We start from the raw sequence: 20109 nt of genomic DNA, 5'->3' as shown, positions 1-20109 counted from the left end.
GGCGGGGCACGCAGCTGCTCCGGGGCCCCTGCCACCCCATCCTCCCTCAGCCCCGCGCACAGGTGCGGCCCCGCCCGGCCCGCGCGCGCCCCCTGTCGGACCCGGGCCCGCGGACCCTCCCGCACCTGACCGCGCCCTCCCAGCCCCGCGCGCACACTCGTCCCGCAGCTGCGCTGAATTCCGTTCATTGCTCACCCCCAGATATTTATGGGGCGCCAGCTACGACCCCGCGCTTCGCGCAAGGAGAGGCAGACGTGGGGCCGACACCCTAGGACTGTGGATGTGGTCCCTGTTATGAAGAAGCCCGGGGTGGGGGGAGGGGGGCGATGCTGGAGGGGTCGTGGGTGGGGGATGGGAGATAAGGAGGCGTTGGCCTCCGGGGGGTGGGGGTGGGGGCGGGGTGCTCCCGGGGATGGAGGCAGGCCGGCTCGCTGAAAGCAGAGATTGGTTAGCTCAAGTCCCACCTCCAAACGCAGACTGCGGCGCTGGGACCTCACACAAGCCCTTGGGGCCCAGCCTCTCATTAACTCTCCCAGTGACCTGAGAACACGGTACCCTCGCTTTTCAGGGGAAAAAACTCAGCGGAGAGGGTAAGTAACCTGACAAGACTGCAAAGCCAGGGGCCTGAATCCAAGCCCAAGGTCTGCACTTTTACAAAAACAAACCAAACCAAAGAAAAGCTTCGGGGAGAAAGGGTTTGTTCCCAGCTGAGAGCGGAAAATGCTCCCAGAGGAGGGAGGTGGGTCTGAACTTGGGGCTTCCAGGCAAATCATCCACTCAAAGGCAGGGCAGTGCATGCAACTCCAGCTCCCCAAAACCTCACTGCACAGCCCAGCTCCTGCCTCCCAGAGCCCAAGGCCTTGGAGACACTGGCAGTCAGTGATCCAGGCTGTTAAAAACCCTTTGCAACGATGTAATGACCCACTGGAACTAACCCTTGTAGTTTGTAAGCCACTGACTGGTCTCTGTGCCCCCCAAGAGGCAGAGAATTTGGCGTCTCAGGTACAAAGCTGAGCCACGGGGGTGGTGTGGGCATTGGTTGCTCAAAGTCAGCTGGGGTGGCAGATTGCAGTTTTCTCAGAATGGTCCAGGCAATATTTTTCATTTCACACGTCTTCTAGAACCTCCTACTCTAATCAAGACTCTCCCCATCTTACTCCTCCTGCTTGAAGCATGGCCAGTGGCATGTGTCTGCAGGATGCTCTGTGGCTTCCAAGGCTGGGTCAGAAGGAGGACCTCCGAAAGCTGCACTGGAGCCCAGCCACCCGGCGAGGAAGCCCAAGCCGCTCGGGAGGTCACGTGTTTCCTTTACGCCCATCCCCTGTGGGCTCGTATGTGGAGCCAGGAGCTGCACTCTCTCCATGTAGTCCTTGCTAAGTGGCAGATTCATGAGCAAAACAGATATGTCACTATATTAAGCCACTGTGTTTTGGGTATAACTTGTTATGCAGCCACAGTAACTGTAACAGTAAGTGCATAATAATTCCTGCTTGAGAGATGAATAAATGTATACAGAGAGTCTTTTCAAAGGCCTCCAGAGACCAGTATATATTTTTAACTTGTTTCCTTTTTTTGGTTAGTCTTCACTGGAGGATATTTTTCCATCGATTTCAGAGAGAGTGGAAGGGAGGGAGGAGAGAGAGAGAGAGAGAGAGAGAGACATCAGTGTGAGAGACCCACATCAATTGGTTGCCTCCCAGGCACGTACCCATGACCAGAATCAAACCAATGACCCTTTGATTCTCAGGCTACGCTCTAACCACTGAGCAACCGACCAGGGCTTTTAACTTTTTATTAAGAACATTTTCAAACCAAAGTAGAGAGAAAAACACAATTATCCAGCGAGTACCCATCACACGATTCAGTGATTACCAGCTCTTGACTGATCTTGTTTTTTTAACTCTTAAAAAATCTTTATTGTTGAGAGTATTACAGATGCCCCCCCTTTTCCCCTTATTGCCCCCTCCACCTGGTTCCCGCCCCACCCCAGGCCTTCACCACTCTATTGTCTGTGTCCATAGGTAATATATATATATGTGCATATAAGATCTTTGGTTAATCTCTTCCCAATCCCCACCCCCCGTTCTCTCTGGGACTCCGTGAATCCATGCTGATGTGACAAATGAACACCCTGTCTGGTTATCCTGAGCTAACCTTCCTATTCTTGCCCTTTTTACTGAAAGGAATTATTGTTAATGTATTTATTTAATCCAGGAACTCTGAGCCAGACTTCTAAAGGAAAATACAGTCAGCATGAGGCACCTAGCATATGGATCTGTAAAGTAAATGCTAATTAATAATAATTACTGCGCTGTGTTACCCAGCTGCATTGTTTTGCCTGACAATTCCCTCAAGGAGGCCTGGCCTTGGGAGAGGAGGCTCCTATCAGGCCAGTGGTGTCTGGCACAGGGGCCTTGGCTGCCCAGGCACAGTGGCAGGACCGGACCTCACAAAGGCCTCAGGGCCTGCTATAAATAAATCACAGCTCAGTGCAAGCTAGCTCAATGCAGCCCTTTCAACCGGCTGCTCCACTCCAAGAACAATCAGGGCTTGGCTGTGCAAACAGGAAGCCCCTCCGGTTCCTCACTGTGGTTCTCAGATCCCTGACACTGGGTGGTGTCTGAAGCCCAGGGAGCAAAGAAGGCATCTCCCTCCAAGGCAGGGACAGACAGATCCAAGCCTGTCTTCATGGCTCACCCTGTGTTCCTGATGCAACTCTGCAGGGGAAGATTGTGGACTCTTTATCCCCAAACAGATGAAAAAACCTGCTGCCAAACCATGAGTTAGGAGGATGCTAAATTGAGAGTGCAGGAAATAAAGACCATAAATGGTGTGTAAAGATGGGCACCAGCTTATGACAAACACTCAGCCTTCTGGGTGACACAGAGTGATACATGCAGGTAACAGTGTAGTGTCAGGCATCGGAAATTCCCTCAGAAACTGTAACATGGTTAGGAAAGGAAGGGATAGCTCACTTTTTCTGCCCGTCTGGAGTCTTCCGGCAGAGTTTCTAGTTTTTCCTCCCGGGTGAGCGGGGGAGGAGGGGACAGGGTGCTACAGAAGAGGCTTCTTCAGGCTGAGCGGTTTGCTTCTGTGACGGGGACACTTGGTGATTTCTAAACTTTGGAGCTTTCTTACATTTTTTTATTCAGATGGTTTGTGGAAACTATTTTGCATCCTCACCAGACCAGCAGGGAAGGAATCTTCAGAGGTGGACAGGGTGAGGTCAGGCTCACGGGGAGAGTCTCAGCCCAAATTTTGAATCTAATTTGGATAATTCCTCCCTCCCTCCTTCATTAAAGGCATTTTTATCAAGCACCGATATGTGCTTTTCTGGGCATTGTAGGTTAAAGTGGACGAACCAGCGGGCGAGGGCGGCAGTGTACACGTATATCCAGCAATGGAAACGCGTTTCGCTGTCGGGGAGATCACGGGTGTGGATGGTGCCCAGCTGCAGACAAAACCTACCAACTTCCGCAACACTGGACTGGGCCCAGCGCGCGTTGGTAGGGACGCGCTCCCACCGTTGCCAGGCCTTGTGGCTGCGTGCGGAGTCTCGCGAGGATCTTCGATACTTCTCGCGAGACCGCCCAGCGGTTGCTGGGAGACAGCGCAGCCTCTGCGGAGTGTGAGCTTTTGTCGGCGGGTCGCGGCGGTCGCTGCGGGTCCGGACGCCGGGAGCCATGGTGAGGACGACGCGGAGCCGGCCTCCGGGAGCCGGCCCTGCCGCAGAGACCCCGAGGGATGCCCTACCTGGACCGGAAGGCTCAGCCCGTCATAGCCTTGGGCTCTCCCAGGGGCCTGGGGCACACGTGTCCCCAAACAGGACAGTGGGGCGCAGGGGATAACCTAGGACCCCCAGTCTCCGGGATGGAGAAACCAGGGCGCCAGGGCGGTTGCAGGTCCCTGTACAGCACGGGGTCCTGGGCAGAATGTCCATCTTCATGGACGCCCAGGGCAAGGCCAGCGGTGCAGAACTGCTGGTTCCTCGGAGAGGCCATCAGTCTCTCTCACGTGACAGGGCCGTCCGCTGTCCCCACCGCCGCCCCAACCCATAGAGGCGTTGTGCGTAGCGCAGTTCCCAGGCAGATGCATGGGGCAGGTAGCTGGTGGAGAGGAGTCTGGTGGGAGCCGCTGCATTTGGCGGTGAATGTCCCAGAAGCTAAGGGTGAGGGACCTCTGATGGCGGACTTCTTGGAGTAGAGGGATTAATTAGTACATTAGGAGGGAAGGTGTCAGTGGATGGGTGTTTGAATATCAACTGGATGAAGGCCACCAAAATACTTATACTTATTACTAGCTTTAGGGACATGATATTCTTTTTGTTTCTCTATGTTTATAAGACTTACACATAATTGTTTTGTAATCAGATATAGACACAAAAAGTGTTACAGACACATATAGACACACACAAGTGTGGGCCACAGACAGTTGAGAGAAGTGAGGGCAGAGGATAAGGACTTGGAAATTCAGTGTCTGCTCAGGAAGGGAGTGGCCTGGAAGGTTCTGTCATCTGGTCAAAGCCGGTAAAGGAGGCGTGACGGCTGAGCAGGTCCCGTGGTGAACCATGTAGGGCCCCTCGGTGGGTGGGTGCTGTCGTCCCCCAGACCAGGTTCTCGGAGGAGTTTCGTATTTGGAACAAAGACAGTCTCATATTATCGTCCTGATCATTGCTATCAAGGCATTTCTGCCAACACATGTCGAAAGTTTCTTGCGTGATTCTCTGTGGTGGTTACCAAACATAGCCAACACGGTCATATCTGATGCTGGTATTGGGGTTCTCCCTTTTGAGGCCCAGTACATTTTGCATCCACACCAAGGCAGTCTCTGCCATGTATTAAGGAGTGGATTTGGTCCAGTTTCCTTCCCTTAATCTCTGAGGGGAAAAAATGTTCTCTTCTGAAAAGGAAGATTTGTCCTTCTTGCTGCTCCAAAGGTGTGAGCAGAGAATGTGCGTGTGGTTAAGGGTGGGAGCTTAGGGTAGAGTGATGTGCTGCAGGGGGGTGGGCACAAGACAGTGAGCAGGAGAGGGAGGCTCCAGTCAGGTACTCCTCACCCCCCCAAATGCCCAGGAGGGGATCCGAGCCAACCTGAAAGGGAAGCCATTACCCAACGCCTCCCTCCCTTACCCAGGCCTCTCTTTTTAACCACAGGCGCCCAAAAAGAAAGGGAAGGGCAAAGGCACCCCGGTTGTGGACGGGCTGGCTCCGGAGGACATGACCAAGGAGCAGGTGAGCGGGCTGGCCCTGTGCATTGGTCTAGTCCTGGGCGGAGTGGGTGGGTGGGTGCTGTTCCGTCTCATCCCTCTGGCTGTTTGTCTGCATGAACCTCTGTCAGACCAGTGCACCCCTCATCCTGCCCTCTACTCTGTGCCCGCCTCCCCCATTCTGGCTCCTGCAGCTCTGTTCAAACCAGCATATCCTTCCCCATCTCCATAATCCCCGTCAGCTCCAAAGCTCTCAGGCACAGTATTGAAGAACTTTTTTATAGGGTGGTAAGAATTTGGAAGCAAATTTTTTTTTCTGGTATAAAAGCCGTTTTTCATTTTTTTGTATTCCCTTTCAGTTTTACCCCTTCATGCATCTGATGCTACGGAGCTGTTTTCATAGTACATGCATTATAGTCGTCTTGTTTATTTACCGTGAAACGTTAGGAATTATTGTATCCACGTGTCCTTGTTGATGAAGGCAGGGGCTAGATAACATAACTGTGTAATGACAATTTTAACTAAAAGGCCCCTGAAAACTGCAGCACATGGCAAACCACGAGAGGAAACTGGTGCCCACTCCAGCCTCCGTGTTCTGACGACGGGACTGCCTGTGTGCATCTGCCACGGACCTGCGGGGTCTGTGTCAACTGGTGTTGCTGTCAGAACCCTGACTGTCTTTGCATAGTTTTAAGATAAAGTAAATACAAAGCAGACTAACGGAGTCATATGAGCTGAAGCTGGATGTTGAGCAAGGGCCCTTGATGGTAAGAGGGACTTTGTGTTACAGCCGGTCCTTAAATAACGTAGCGTTACAACGGTGATGAGACGCCAGGGGAACTTAGCTCTCGTGTCACTTAGCCGGTGGTGCCATTGGTCTCCTTACGCGTCACATGTCTTCACAGCTTCAGGGCCTGTGGGTGACATTAAGTGAGAACTGGCCCTGCAGGGAAACCGGTTGAAGCAGAGGGTGGTGGGGCCAGTCTGTGTTCTGGAGAGCTCACTGGCTGCACACTGCATCGCCCCAGCAGTTGAGCTGTTTCTTACCTCCCCGTGTACTTCCGGTCCCTGTGGAGACAGCCCTGACCTGCAGTGGTGTGTCTGCAGTGGCATGGACACCTCGGCAGCGTCTGGTGCCAGGGCCCAGGGCCCAGGGTCCAGGTGGCAGTGACAGCCAGGCAGCTGCAGACAGGCCCCTGAACAGCCACCTTTTGTGCGTCCAACTCCGGGGCTATTTTCTAATTTTTTAATATAGACTGTTATTGATTTCAGAGAGGAAGGTGGAGGGAGAGGAGAGAGAGAAACATCAATGATGAGAGAGAATCATCAATTGGCTGCCTCCTGCACGTCTACAGTGGGATTGAGCCTGCAACCTGGGGCCTGTACCTTGACCTGGAATCAAACTGACCTTCTGGTTCATTGGTCGACGCTCAACCACTGAGCCACACCTGCTGGGCTATTTTCTGATTTTTTTTAAGAAAAGCTGGAAATGTGCGTGTTTCTAAGAAATGTATTTATTGAGTCATGGCAAGCTCTAACTGTGAGACAGTCACAGTGGGTGGGAGCCTGTCGCACTCTGCGTGGCACCAAAGGCCATGACATGGGGATGTTGTCTTCTGTGGAGGCCTGAGCCCCATGCACTGTGTTTTACCTACTTTCAGCTCTGAAGGATTTTTAGATGAGAGTGGCCCCTCCCTCTCGCTTGCCTTTCTCCTCCATGTGCCCCTCGGGTGGGTGGGCCCTGCTGGGTCCTTCACAGTCTGCTCGGCCTGCAGGTGGAGGGGCACATCGGCCGCATCCGCGAGGAGCTGGACCGAGAGCGGGAGGAGCGCAACTACTTCCAGCTGGAGCGGGACAAGATCCACACCTTCTGGGAGATCACCCGGAGGCAGCTGGAGGAGAAGAAGGCTGAGCTGCGGAACAAAGACCGGGAGATGGAGGAGGCCGAGGAGCGGCACCAGGTGGAGATCAAGGTGAGTGGGCCGCCCGCCTGTCCCGCTGGGGGCACTCCTGCAGTGCTGGTCAGGGTGAGAGGCATTTCATCTCCTTGTTATGGGTTTACAGCCCTTTGTTGGTGTCTTTCACCCTGGGAACCTAAAGGTATTCTTTGTGAAAGATGATGTGCATACCGGCAAGCATGGGTGCGCAGGAGTGTGTGCGGGTGAGCATGGGTGCGCAGGGTGTGTGTGTGTGTGTGTGTGTGTGCCGGTGAGCAAGTGGCCGTTCTCCCGCCCGCAGGTCTACAAGCAGAAGGTGAAGCACCTGCTGTACGAGCATCAGAACAACCTGACGGAGATGAAGGCTGAGGGCACCGTGGCCATGAAGCTGGCCCAGAAGGAGCACCGCACGCAGGAGGGCACGCTGCGCAAGGACATGCGGGCCCTGAAGGTGGAGCTCAAGGAGCAGGAGCTGGCCAACGAGGTGGTGGTGAAGAACCTGCGGCTGGTGGGTACATCCATGGGCAGCTGGGTGTTGAACAGCAACTGGGAATTCACATTTTTTGTTTAAAAACTCCCGCATTTTGGCAATTAATTGAAATATTTTTTAAAAACGTGCAGCTAGGCAGATCCGCTTTGGTGTCAAGTACAGAATTCTGTCTCCGACTTGAGCAACAAACTGACATGAGGAAAACCAGTCAGGGTTCCTCTGCATGTGCTTCTGACACCTGACACCCAGCTGCGCTCCCAGGCTGTCTGTCAGGTGCATTGGGAAACACACAGTCATTGAAGTGTCCAGCACCCCAGTCCACAGGCACACAGCAGCTTGTCATACAAGCTGGGCCCATGGGCACCTGACTGCCTTTTGAGAGCTTTTGGTCAATTCTGAGGGAGGATGGTGGGGGTGCCCGGAAGGTGCCAGGCCTCGTTCTGATCTCTGGGAGGACTGATAAAATGCCTTTCCACGTGTGGCACGTGGTCTGCAAAGGAGAAACTACACACAACAGAGAAGGCAAAATCATGTGTCAGATCCGCACAGCACATCCCTCAGCTATAAGGAAGGACAGAGTGAGTGGGGCAATGGGAATGAGAGTGGGTTGCATTTTCCTACATGGAGTTCTGGGAATGGCTCACTGAGAAGGTGACGTTTGGGTAAAGGCAGTAAGATCTAATCCAGGCTGGGGAGACCAGGCCAGGAGAAGAGGCAGGGGATGAGCTGCATGAAGGCCAGAGTAACAAGTAGGTCCTAGCTCGTTGGCCTCAGAAACCACGGGGAGGCCCAGGCTGGGGCCCTGGCTGAGTCGGGCCTGTGGGGCATTTGGGCAGAGAGAGTGCATCTGACTTTGGTTTTCAGAGGCTCCTCCTGGCGGCAGGTTGAGAAGACTTTGTCAGCACATTTGTCTCCTGTGAAGGGAGCCAGGCTCCACTGGATCTGGAAAACACAGAAACTACAGAGTTTGCAGCCACGGCTGAGGGTGTGAAAGAGTTGGACCGCCAAGAATGGCCCCAGCCGGTTTGTTTCAATGGTTAGAGTGTCGATCTGCAGACTGAAGGGTCAAGGGTTTGATTCTGGTTCAAGGGCATGTTCCTCGGTTGTAGGCTCGATCCCCGGCCATGCTAGAGGCAACCAGTCAATGTGTCTCTCTCATATTGATGTTTCTCTCTGACTCTCCCTGTCCCTTCCACTCTCTCTAAAAATCAATGGGGAAAAAATATCCTTGACTGAGGATTAAGTAAATACATAAATAAAAACGAATGGTCTGATCTCTCCTGACACAGGCACACAGTAGGCTGGTTTCCAATTAATTCAGTGACGAGAGGCTATCGGCTTACCCGAGGCCTGTATAAAGATTGGTTATGTGGTCAGAGTTCCCTTTTGTGTAAAAATACTGCTCTAGAAATAATTACCACTTTATATTCAGAATTGATGCAATAGCCGTCTATTGGAAAAAGTTCTTACGGTTGCTCTAAGCCACAGCAGAGGATGTGGCAGGCCCCTGGGGGAGCCTGCAGGTCTGGACAGTGTGGCCATGGCTCCACCCGCAGGCAGGCCAGCAAGGGGCCGCCGGCTGCTGTCAGTCCTTAGAATCTCTGAGAACATTTTCTCAGGCTCAGAGCTGACTTTAGCCAAGTGAGTTTTGAAATGTGGAAGTTACCAAAACCATGTTGTTCTGGATGTGGTGTGTGCGCCGGGAGCCAGGGACCCGCCAGAACAGCAGAGGGTTTGCCGAGCGGCTTCTAGAGGGTTTGCCGAGCAGCTTCTGTCTGTCGTCTCGTAACGGCCGCTTCCGCCTTCGCAGAAACACACCGAGGAGATCACCAAGCTTCGCAACGACTTTGAGAGGCAAGTGCGAGGTCAGTGTCTTCTTCCGGCGCCGTCCCAGCCGAGCATGACTCCCCCCAGGGCTTACCTCCCAGGCTGGCACACCAGGCCAACACAGCCCGGACCTGCGAGGAGAGAGAATGTGGTCATTTTTAAGGCTGACGGACCTCTCAGCATCCCAGAACCAGGAGTTTTCTATGTCAGTTGGGGGAGGCTGTGGTCACCACCCACTTCCCCACTCCCGTCAGCAGTGGTGGCTCGGGGCAGGGGGTGGTCGTCAGTCTCGCGGGCAGTGTTCTTAGTCTGTCCCCTGGCTCCTGGCCCGAGGCGGTCTGTGGTTTGAGTCACACGGCCCTGTGTTGTGACTGGATGGCACATGGGTCATGGCTGGGGACCACGGGATGGGCTGGCGCGTCGCTAGCGAGCCCCTGCAGGGGTGGAGTCGCGGCGCCTGCACGGGCAGAGGACATCATGCGTGGTGTGTGCCTCACGTGCCTCTGAGCGTCAGCGGGAAAACCCAGGGAAGCTCCGTCCTGTAACCGGTGAGCATGCGCAGCGTTGGCACTGCCGGCTGCTCTCTGCTCAGCTGCCGCGTGTGCCGCTGCCTTTCAGAAATTGAGGCCAAGTATGACAAGAAGATGAAGATGCTTAGGGATGAGCTCGACCTGCGGAGAAAGACGGAGATCCACGAGGTGGAGGAGAGGAAGAACGGCCAGATCAGCACGCTGATGCAGCGGCACGAGGAGGCGTTCACAGACATGAAGAACTACTACAACGACATCACCCTCAACAACCTGGCCCTCATCAACTCCCTCAAGGTGCTGGGGCCACGCCGGGTCCACACGCAGCTCTTCGCCCCCAGACGCACGATCCCTTATGAGACTCTGATAATGCCCTTCCCTGTCCTTGATTGGAATTCACAGGGAATGTAACCTCCCTATACCTGTAGCTGAAAACAGGCTGTTGCCCTCATGTCGGGCAGGAGAATGAGTAGGACAGTGTCTGTTCTGAGAGTAAAGGCTCAGGCAGGACTGTGGTTGGAGCCTAGCTTAGAGTCATGGGCAGGTGTCATTGCCACCCAGGTGCTGGCAGGGATGGGGTTTCCACAAAGCAGAATGCCCTTCATGGTGCACTGAACAAACCTGATTTCATGAAAACCTCGTTCCTAGAACAGTCAGAGTAGGTGTGTGTTTGTGCATAAAACAGGTCTCATTGGCCTGTGTGCCCACAGCAGCAGGACATGCCTGTGGCAGGTGAGCTCGCAGCCCTGGCACTGCCTGCTGAGCCCTCCTGCACACGACTGTGCCCACAGGAGCAGATGGAAGACATGCGGAAGAAGGAGGAGCACCTCGAGAAGGAGATGCTGGAGGTGTCTGCGCAGAACCGGCGCCTGGCGGAACCGCTGCAGAAGGCTCGGGAGGAGATGAGCGAGATGCAGAAGAAACTGGGCGACCACGAAAGGGACAAGCAGATCCTGGTTGTGAGTGTCACCGCCTTCACCCCCGCCCTTGGCTCCTGGGCTCAGGAGAGAAGGGACATCCATGAGATGCCTCCTGGGGCCTGTGCAGGGCTTGGCCCTTAGGGCAGGAGCGTGTCTGAATCTCTGTTTTCTGTGACTGGAGATGGGGGGAGGGGGGGAGGGGGAGGGGGATGTAGAGTTGGTGCCCATTACCGCCCTGGTGGGGATGAGCCACTTGCGTCTTTGAGCCAGTTCTTCCTGGCGAGTGTTCCTGGCCTTGCCATCTCCAGCAGCCTCCTGTGTGCATGCCTCAATCCTGAGTGCCTGCTGTGCCCACCCTCTGCTCTCTGCAGTGCACAAAGGCTCGTTTGAAAGTTTCGGAGAAAGAGCTCAAGAGCCTGCGGTGGGAGCACGAGGTGCTGGAGCAGCGGTTTACCCAGGTGAGCAGCCAGCAGCCGGCCAGGACCGGTTCCGGGAGGTCCTGTCGCTGCTCCTCACCCTGCGCAGCCTTCGAGGAAGCCGGGGCACGTTCTGGGGAGGCCTGGGTCTCACACAGCAGATCCCTGTGGGGAGCAGTTTGCCCACCTGTCCCCTCGGCTCACTTCTGAAACACACAGAGGCAGCCTGGCCTCTCCAGCCGGCACCTTCTTCCTCTACATCCATGACTCTAGTACCCGATTAGTATGTGCACACTGGAAGGACCTCACGGAGTCCTGAGTCTCAGGAAAAAGGGGGTTCCCCTGCTGCTCAGCGCTGATCCTCACGAGTGATAACAGCTTCCGAGTCTCCTCCCAGCTCCTCCTGTGTGTCCAGCGTGGGTGGGACTTCCTGCCTTAGACGCAGCACCTTCCATCTCGCAGGTCTGTCCCGCGGCTTCCAGATTGCACCTGCATAGCAGCTCATTCTGGTGTTGCCCATGCCCCCACCCCCTCCGCCCCCCGCCAGTGCTGCCATATGCAGCTGGTGCCCCGAGGCACGCCCTTACTTGTCCCCTAGTGTCAGCTCATCTTGTGCACCTGTGGGAGCCTCCTTAGGAAAGTCAGTTCCTGGTGGTGGAAGGTTTGCATTCAGATTTCAGAGAGAGTCTGCCCAGAGGGCTGTCCTTTGGGGTGATCTCACCCAAAGTGCCCAAGGGGCCACTTCCTGCTGCATCAGCTCTCCGGAATTCCACTCTGCTGATGTATAATTGGCAGAGAATGTCTTATTGAATGTGCTTTTCTTAGATTTCCATGAGCCTGAGAGGTCCTCCTTGCAGTGTCGGTGGTCTGCCCAGGGCAGAGCATTGCCACCTGTGCCCTGTTTGTTAGTGCAGGGTTCTCCGTGGCCAGTGCATGGTGTGCCATGGGCCAGAGCAGGGCACACCATGGGCCAGGTTCAGGTCCACTGGCGTCTCCTCCTGCCTCCCATGGTGTGTACAGCTGCACACCTTTACTTCTGTCGCAGAGAGTGGGGGTGCAGGCAGTGTAGACGCCACAGGTTTCCCTGGCTGTGGGTGGGCACGGTGCAGACAGCACAGTGAGAGGTGTGTTCTGGCCCAGGGGCAGAAGTGGGAGGGCTTCTTGCCAGCGAGATGGCCCAGCGGAGGCGTCCCTTCAGGTGCAGCGGGAGCGGGATGAGCTCTACAGCAAGTTCACGGCGGCCATCCTGGAGGTGCAGCAGAAGACGGGCTTCAAGAACCTGCTCCTGGAGCGCAAGCTGCAGGCCCTCAGTGCTGCCATGGAGAAGAAGGAGCTGCAGCTCAATGAGGTGCTGACAGCCTCCAACCTGGATCCTGCCACCCTGACCCTGTTGTCCCACAAGCTGGAGGTAGGTCCCAGATGGGCTCCGGGTGGCAGCTGGACGGTGCCCATGCTCCTGCCCTGGCAGGTGGCCTGCAGGGGCTCTGGCTGGGGGTCACTTGTCTCCTGTTGACACCCCAAGCATGTGCAGCCTGCATCATTCCAGTGAACAACATCATTAGTCCTGGGGAGAGGCTCCCCACACTTTCTCTCACTCAGACCTCAGCTCACTGCTACTACTTCTTAGGATGGGTTCAGCTTAGCCTGTGAGGCTCTAGGTCTTAGCTGTTCTGGAACTTGTGGGCCTGAGTTCTTGGGCATCTGGCAGCCGACTCAGACATAGGCCTGGGGGCAGCTGAGTCTCCTGTATCGCAGGGAAGCTGCTCAGCTGTGTCCCAGCTGGGCATTTAGGCAGGGCTTCCCGGAGGGAGTTACGTCTGGGCAGAGGCTAGAGCATCTGCTGACCTGAATCCAGTTGTTCATGGCCCCCTCTGTGCTGGGATGGACCGGCGCCGGGTGCAGCAGTGGTCAGGGCAGGTGAGACCTCCGCGCCCTCAGGCCAGCAGGTCAGCTGAGGCGTCAGGGTCGCTCCTGCCTCGCAGGCGGAGCCCCACAGCACCTGCGGGTGGGCCTTGCCCCTCTGCTCCCCGACCTGATTTGGGAGTGGGGTTGTCACACACAGAACGGGTGATGTGAGGTAAGGGGTCTTGGTGCTGCCAGGGTAGTGTGGCTGATGCTCAGCTCCCAGCCAACTGGGCTACCTGCTCCTGCCAGGCCGGGGACCTGGGAGACAGAGCCAGGTGTGCAGCTGCCTGCATGTCTCCCCCCAGACGCCTGTCCCAGAAGCAGATCCCTCCAGGCTGGACGGGGTCTTCATGGAGAAAGAGACCTGGGGCATCGGCTTAAGGCCTCCTCACCATCCGGGTGCGGTGTGTTTTATCCTGAGAGGTAGCATAGGCAGCATTGAAAAAAACATTTATTTTTTATGTATTTTTATTATATTTATTTTTTGGTAATCCTCACCCGACAATATTTTTCTATTGATTTTTAGAGAGTGTGGAAGGGAGGGGGAGAGACACACAGAGAGAAACATCCATGTGAGAGAGACACATCAGTTGGTTGCCTCCTGCACACACCCCGACCAGGGCCAGGGATCAAACTCACAACCTGGGTGTGTGCTCTGACTGGGAACCGAACCCGAGACCCTTCGGTGTGCGGGCCAGGGCTCCATCCAACCAGTGAGTCATGTCTGCAGTTCAGGTGAACATGAAACCCCTTGGGCTCACACCACCCCGAGGCCCAGAGGCTGAGCCTGTCAGGTCACATCTGTATGTAAAGCATTGCAGCCACTCCCGCACCCAGCCTGCCCCTGGGCCTGCAGCTGGCACTTGGTGCTGCCAGCTGGGGGGGGGGGGGGGGGGATTCTGAAGCTGTCAGCTGTGCCCCTGAGTTTGGGGCTGGGGAGGACTGTGGAAGGTTCTGGGGAGGACAGACTGGATCCAAGAGCCCACAGGGACCTGCAGGAAAGGCTGAGCAGGATGGACTTGTCACGATTGGGGAGGGGCTGGGGAAGCCAAGGTGAGGTCGTTCCTGTGTCCTGGCTCAGTGGGCCACCCGTGTCCCCTGGGACCGGCTTGGGGCAGGGGGCTGGGGCAGTGCAGGCACATAGGAGGGGCCTTGTCTGGGTAGGCAGCACTGGGATCCTGGGTCTGGGGCTCATCTCTGACTGTGCCCCTGTCCCTGTGGATCACCAGTGATGTGATGAGGGGGATAAAAAACAGGCTCACCCATGAGGGTCACCGCAGCTGCACCAGTGGCCAGGGTGGGTGTGGGTCAGCTCTTGGCTGTCCTGGTTGGAACCCACCAGGCCTGCGCCTCTCACTTCTCAGCACCCATCTCCTTCCAGAGGCAGGCGCTGTCTCCCTTTCTTCCTGGGGGATCTTTCTGCACAGCCTGCTCCCCGTGTGGACACACAGGAATGGGGCCAGGCCACTATTCCCTGGACATCTGGGGTCACCGTTAGAGTCCCAGATGCCAGACCTACAGCTGCCCAGTCTGTCTTGGCCCAAAGACAGGTCTCAAACTCAGGCCTGCATTTCTCTCCTCAGGACGTTCTGGAATCGAAGAACAGCACCATCAAGGACCTCCAGTACGAGCTGGCCCGGGTCTGCAAGGTGCGAGGAGCCCCCCCTGCCTTAGTGCATGCCCCCACCCAGGACCCTGCGATTCCTACCTTAGCCTGAGGGTCCAGCTGCCTGTGGCTTAGGGCAGCCCCGCCTGCCTTGGTGCTCCTCCAGGGCCAGCCTCTGGGAAAGGAGGGGGCTCGGCTCTTCCAGCAGCTCTTCCCGACCCCCACATCCCTGTCGTCTGACCCTCCCTCTCCCACCCTCCTGGCCTCTGGGGCGATGCGAGGGGCTTCCTCCGCACCTGCAAGCGGGGAGCAGACACAGGTCTACCCTTTCTCCTCTGTGAGTCCAATGATCGCTGCACACCATTTCTGTGCCCAAAGTGCGCATTGGCGTTGAGGCCTGTTTGACCTTCCCTCCCCCCACTATTGTCTGTCCCATGAGTCCCAGCAGCCTGGGCCCTGCACCCAGCGCCCCTGGCTTTGCCTGTGGTCATGCAGACACATAGCTGCCTGGGCACGCATTTACCAAGGGCAGCACCTCACGGGTGACTCAGACGTGCCCATAATTCTTTTTTCTGCTGCTTCTGTTACGTGCAAGCCCCGGGCTGTGCAGCCTCAAGATGAAGGCGTGTGAGGTGCTGGGCCTTCCCTCGACCCTCCCAGCCTCACCTGCCCATCCGACCCTTCTCTGGATGCCCCGACACCCTGAAACTTGTACACACAAAATCGGTGGCAACTACTGGCCTGTGCAGCTCTGGGGAGGATTTGCATAAGTTGTATCTGGTTGTCAGGAGGCCTGTGCCCCATGAAGGGCAGAGCCAGGCCCAGCCCTCAGTTCTCTCTGGAGCTCCACTCAGTTCGCCTCTAACTCTTGACCCCAGTCCCTGCACTGGGGTGTGAGGACGGTGCGGGTACTGTGCCCTCTGCAGTGTTAGCTCTGAGTCAGCCACGCTCCAAGCATTTCTCAGGCATCGCCTCTTCAGACCCTACAGCCACCGACGACATTCACCCTTTTAAAAACGCCTGTTTTCCAGAGGGGACAGAACCATGTCCATGGACCTGGCAGCACTGGTGCCCATACCTGAGCTCTTCTGGGATGTGGGGGTCACCTGTGCTCCCCATCAGTCTTCTTTGTGGTCCCTCCTTCCCACCCTCCACAGAGCTGGGTGTCCTAAGTGAGGGCTAGCCTTGGCATTGCCCTTGCCCAGGGGGGAGCCCTCGCTGGGCTTCTGGCCCCTCCCAACATGCGCTGTCCCCACAGGCCCACAGCGACCTGCTGCGCACCTACGAGGCGAAGCTCCTGGCCTTCGGGATCCCTCTGGACAACGTGGGCTTCAAGCCCCTGGAGACGGCCGTAGTTGGGCAGACCCTGGGCCAGGGCCCTGCGGGACTTGTGAGCACCCCAACATAGTCCCCACCCAGGACTTCTCCCTGCATGACACCCCCTTTTACACCCACGGACAGCAGGTGTGTTTTTTTGATTTGTTGGGTCAGCAAATGAAGGCTTTCATGTTTGCTGCGTGTCCTGGTGCACGACTGTGGCAGAAGCAGCACCAGGGCCAGGGCCAGTCTGTTTCCCTCCCAGCTGTCCCCCTGCCACCATACACACACCTCAGGCTGGGCAGCACCAGCATGGCTCTGCCCAGTGACCGCAGCCGCCTGCAGGTGCCACATGACTTTATTGATGCCCAAGTCACAGTGCCACTAGGAATTGGGGGCCAGAACCTCCCCCAGGAAATGGGACCTGAGGCCCCATGAGGAACATGGAGCCCTGTGCAGGGCTGGGGGCGGCTCGGGCCATGGTAAGGGCGTTGGTGCTCTCGGGCCAGTTGGCAGTCAGCTCCCTCGGTAGGTGGTGTAGGACCATGGGCTCAGCAGCAGGGGGACGTGGAACTTGTGGGTTTCGTTTGTGATGGTGAAAACGACCTGAGAACAGAAGGCACCAGGAGGGAGCCAGGGCCTGTCCCCAGTGCTCCCAGGGAGAAGCCGGACTGTGGGCCTAGGGCTGGTTCCCAGGGAGCCCCAGACCAGCCAGCGCCTGATGGTGAACTGGAGACCAAGGCTGTTGACAAGGCTGAATCTGCTCTAGATACAGCTCTTGGCTTAAGGGCCCCTGGGCCTGCCAGGCTTCCCAAGGGGTCCACCCTGAAATCGGGTCAGGTGAAGGGGGAGGCAGCAAGATTAGGCCCGGTGAATTGGGCAGGGCTTGTTCAACTCCTGTGTCCACAGGGGCTGAGTCACTCTGGACCCTGCCCCCCACAGCCTGACCCAGGGCCAGGGCAGCGACACCTTTCTCCTGGGAGTTCAAAGCAGGTGAACTCACAGCCTGCACTGCCCTGGGAGAGGGGGGAGGGGCACTGCCTACTGCAGGACCTCAGGGTCATGGTGAACCACAGGACTCCCCCTCCATGCCAGCCTGCGGCCCTCACCTCCACGTACGGGTAGAAGCTGTCCTGCCCCCGTTCCTTCCAGTAACCCTCGGTGTCGAAGGTCAGCTTGTAGGTGCCCGCCTTCATCTGGCCTGGCAGCAGGAGCCCAGGGCAGCGTCCATCGGGGTTGGTGTAGCTGGGGGGAGAGGGGATGAGGTGCACCCCTGCCTGGCTGTCTGGGTCTCCACACCTCGCATCCTCAGACGCCCCTGCAGCCTGACTTGGGAGAGACTCTGGTGCCCGGGGTTCCGGAACAGCTGTTGCTTAGCACAGAGAAGCAGGAAAGGGGAAAACCTCCCACAGTCTACCCCTGGAGCAATCGTCACTTCATTTGACCTATATTTTTCCAGATACTCTCTATTTTTAAGTATGCTTATTTATAAACGGAAAAAAATGTCAGATGGGTTATATTATTCCTATTGTTTTATAACCTGGATGAGTCATGTCGTCTGTGTGTGTGGCTTTCTGGGTCAGTTCCTGCTCCTGTCTCCATGTCCCCAGCTGTGCAGGCCGCTGAGCGTGCACTGTGGCCACAGAGAGCATCACTCACCAGCACTTGTGGGCATTGGGAAGGGGTCCTGTGACCCCCCAGGGGACTCCATGTGTTCTTCCAAGACCAAGCTGACCTTCAGATGGGACCTGGGCCTGCAGCCTTTGTGAGGGGCTGAACAGGGAGGGGACAAGCTCCACACCCTCAGGCCCTGAACTTTTGGGGCCCAGCTCCCCACTGCCACCTCAGGAAGAGTCTGCTCCCTGCTCACAGGGCCACCAAGTGCAGAAATGCCAGCCCAGGCTGGGCCTCCCCCAGCAGAGCTGAGCGTGGGGTAGAAGCCAGGGCCACGGAGAGCGCAGCTGCCAGGTGTGGTGCGGGTGGGCCCTGTCTCTGTGGAAGGGCCATTAGGCTGCAGTGAGAATAAAAGAGGAGAAAGTGCTGTCTGGTGACAGGGGAGCCTTCCGGATTCCTCCTCAGGCCTTAACCAGCCGAGCCTGACCCCTGACCCCTGACGGGAGAGGCTCCAGGATACAGCAGGGGCCCTGGGGCAGGGGGGGGGTCTTGGGGGGCCCTGTGCTGAGGGAGGAGCTCTGGACTCAGTGCTACCCCAAACCTACCTTCTCCTCAGTTCTGTCCACTGCTGGCCGTGGTTCTCGAGTCTCGACAGACAGAGGCAGAGGCCCTGGGCCGGGAGCCCTGAGGCAGTGTCCAGCACATGTGTGGTCAGCGGGCTGCTGACTGGCTCCATGCCTCTGCCCTGGGCCAGGAGAGAGGGACAGGACAAGCCTTGTGTCCACACCAGCCTCAAGGAGGCAGCAGTTAGAGAACAGCCTGGGGGCCAAGACCCCAGAATGCCCCTGGGGTGGGGATCCCGGAGGCTGTGGGGACACACTGAAGTGCAGTTCGTCAACCACGCTGACCTGTCCCCCATCCGTCCCCACTGGGCCCTCCCCTCCACCCACCATTGCCTTGTGCGCCCTGTTTTCCCAGCTCAGTGTCCCCGGCTTCCAGGTCGGAGCCCCGGCCGTAGGGACGGAACCGGCCCTACCTCCCGGGAGCCCAGGTGTCGCTGGAGCGCGCGCAGCCGTGGGGCGGACCCCGAGCTCATGCCCAGTGGACGGGACACGGCGCGAGCTGAGGTCACCCGCTCCCGCCTCCACCTGAGGGCGCCTCCCCGGCCTCCCTGTCCCGCTGTCACCTCCCTGGACCGGGAGCCGAGTTTCTGACCCAACGGGGCGGGGTGTGGGGGGAGGCCCATCTCGGTGCCACCACTAGGGCCCCAGGGACTTCGCCGGGGAGGGGCCCAGGTGGGCCATTGGGGCGCACAGACCTGCGGCTGCGGAGGCGACTCCCACCGGAAGTGAAATCCAGGGGACTTGCCGGGATGGGCGGCGCTCGAGGGAACGGGCGGGGCGGGGCGGGGCGGGGCCGGGCGGGTGGAGGTGGGAGGGTGGTTCCTCCGAGATCCGCAGGGGCTGCTGGCTCTGGGCCTGGAGGTGGCTAACGAGCCGGACCCCCACCAGGAGTCCCAGAAGTAACGTGGGTTTTTTAGCTTGTGGGACAGTCAGTATATTTTTAATATATATATATATATATTTTTATTGATTTCAGAGAGGAAGGGAGAGGGAGATAGAAATATGCATGATGAGAGAGAATCATGGATCTGCTACCTTCTGCACGCCCCACACGGGGGACCCAGCCCGCAACCCGGGCCTGTGCCCCCACCGGGAATCGAACCTGGGACCCTTCAGTCCAAGGTTTGACGCTCTATTCACTGAGCACCACCGGCTAGGGCGGGACAGTCAGCATTTTGATGGAAGCCTCTCAAAGGTCAGGTGAGGTGTTGAACTCTGTCCCAACAGGCCCTGTGATGATGCCTGTTTCCCCATCTGTGAAAAGGGGGGCAGTAATGACTCGGGATTGAGAGGGTTCCACCGGAGGAGACAGATGAGCCTGCGCTCTGGCCTCCTGGGGCCCCTCTGGCCTCTTCTGTCCCCCTCCAGCCCCACTCTGCCCCCCTCCACCCCGTGCCCCCTCTCTGGCCCCCGTTCCACACACTGACTGGCAGGTGCTGCAGAAAGGAGACGGAGCGGTGGATCTGCAGCTGTGACTCCCTCGCTGGGCGTGTTGCTCTGGACGCAGGAACGGCTGCTGCTTACCAACGTGCGTTTCTCATTCTTCAGTCGTGAGCATGGACTCCCTGTCGGGTTAGAACCAGGCCCCGCAGGCAGGGGTGCTGGCCCTTGTAGCAAAGGTTGAGCGTGAGCTGTTTACAACCCTTGGGAGGTGATGAGGAAATATCCATTTGAGATGTGAGCACATGACATTTGGCAGGGCTTATGTTTACAGGAGATAA

The 20109-nt window shown here is 57.2% G+C and overlaps 2 protein-coding genes and 1 long non-coding RNA gene across 4 annotated transcripts; 2 read left to right on the top strand and 1 right to left on the bottom strand.

The window, feature by feature from the left end:
- The first annotated feature begins 14 nt into the window (after positions 1 to 14).
- LOC308530165 lies at positions 15 to 1524 on the top strand. Its single transcript, XR_013996821.1, has 3 exons — positions 15 to 62; positions 477 to 590; positions 1122 to 1524. It is a non-coding gene; the product is annotated as an uncharacterized lncRNA (long non-coding RNA).
- A 2078-nt stretch (positions 1525 to 3602) lies between these two features.
- Positions 3603 to 17694, top strand: DRC4 (dynein regulatory complex subunit 4). Its single transcript, XM_081106635.1, has 11 exons — positions 3603 to 3686; positions 5154 to 5231; positions 6982 to 7179; positions 7445 to 7651; positions 9444 to 9498; positions 10079 to 10284; positions 10779 to 10946; positions 11279 to 11365; positions 12522 to 12731; positions 14812 to 14877; positions 16093 to 17694. The coding sequence occupies exons 1-11, from the start codon at positions 3684 to 3686 to the stop codon at positions 16240 to 16242; spliced, it is 1428 nt and encodes a 475-aa protein (XP_080962761.1). The 5' UTR covers positions 3603 to 3683; the 3' UTR covers positions 16243 to 17694.
- On the bottom strand, positions 16493 to 19150 carry LOC308530162 (5-hydroxyisourate hydrolase-like). Of its 2 annotated transcripts, none has more exons than XM_081106637.1 (4): positions 19084 to 19150; positions 18371 to 18510; positions 17261 to 17396; positions 16493 to 16757 (listed from the first exon to the last, which is right to left on the bottom strand). In XM_081106637.1, the coding sequence occupies exons 2-4, from the start codon at positions 18499 to 18501 to the stop codon at positions 16668 to 16670; spliced, it is 357 nt and encodes a 118-aa protein (XP_080962763.1). In that variant the 5' UTR covers positions 18502 to 18510; positions 19084 to 19150; the 3' UTR covers positions 16493 to 16667. The 2 variants fall into 2 exon arrangements, with proteins under 2 accessions (XP_080962763.1, XP_080962762.1); XM_081106636.1 differs by having other exon boundaries at positions 18802 to 19087.
- Positions 19151 to 20109: the final 959 nt, after the last annotated feature.

The sequence above is a fragment of the Myotis nattereri genome, assembly GCF_964212035.1.
Source record: "Myotis nattereri genome assembly, chromosome: 15".
Lineage (NCBI taxonomy): Eukaryota > Metazoa > Chordata > Mammalia > Chiroptera > Vespertilionidae > Myotis > Myotis nattereri.
This window is presented reverse-complemented; position numbering and strand designations above follow the sequence as displayed.

Coding starts and splice junctions, on each gene's coding strand:
- LOC308530162 (XM_081106636.1), bottom strand. CDS start 19,011: ATGGGCCTCCCCCCACACCCCGCCCCGTTGGGTCAGAAACTCGGCTCC. Junction 18,511..18,801: donor GACACCTGGGCTCCCGGGAG/GTAGGGCCGGTT, acceptor CTCCTGGCCCAG/GGCAGAGGCATGGAGCCAGT. Junction 16,758..17,260: donor GCTTCTACCCGTACGTGGAG/GTGAGGGCCGCA, acceptor TTCTGTTCTCAG/GTCGTTTTCACCATCACAAA.
- DRC4 (XM_081106635.1), top strand. Junction 5,232..6,981: donor AGGACATGACCAAGGAGCAG/GTGAGCGGGCTG, acceptor CTCGGCCTGCAG/GTGGAGGGGCACATCGGCCG. Junction 9,499..10,078: donor CTTTGAGAGGCAAGTGCGAG/GTCAGTGTCTTC, acceptor GCTGCCTTTCAG/AAATTGAGGCCAAGTATGAC.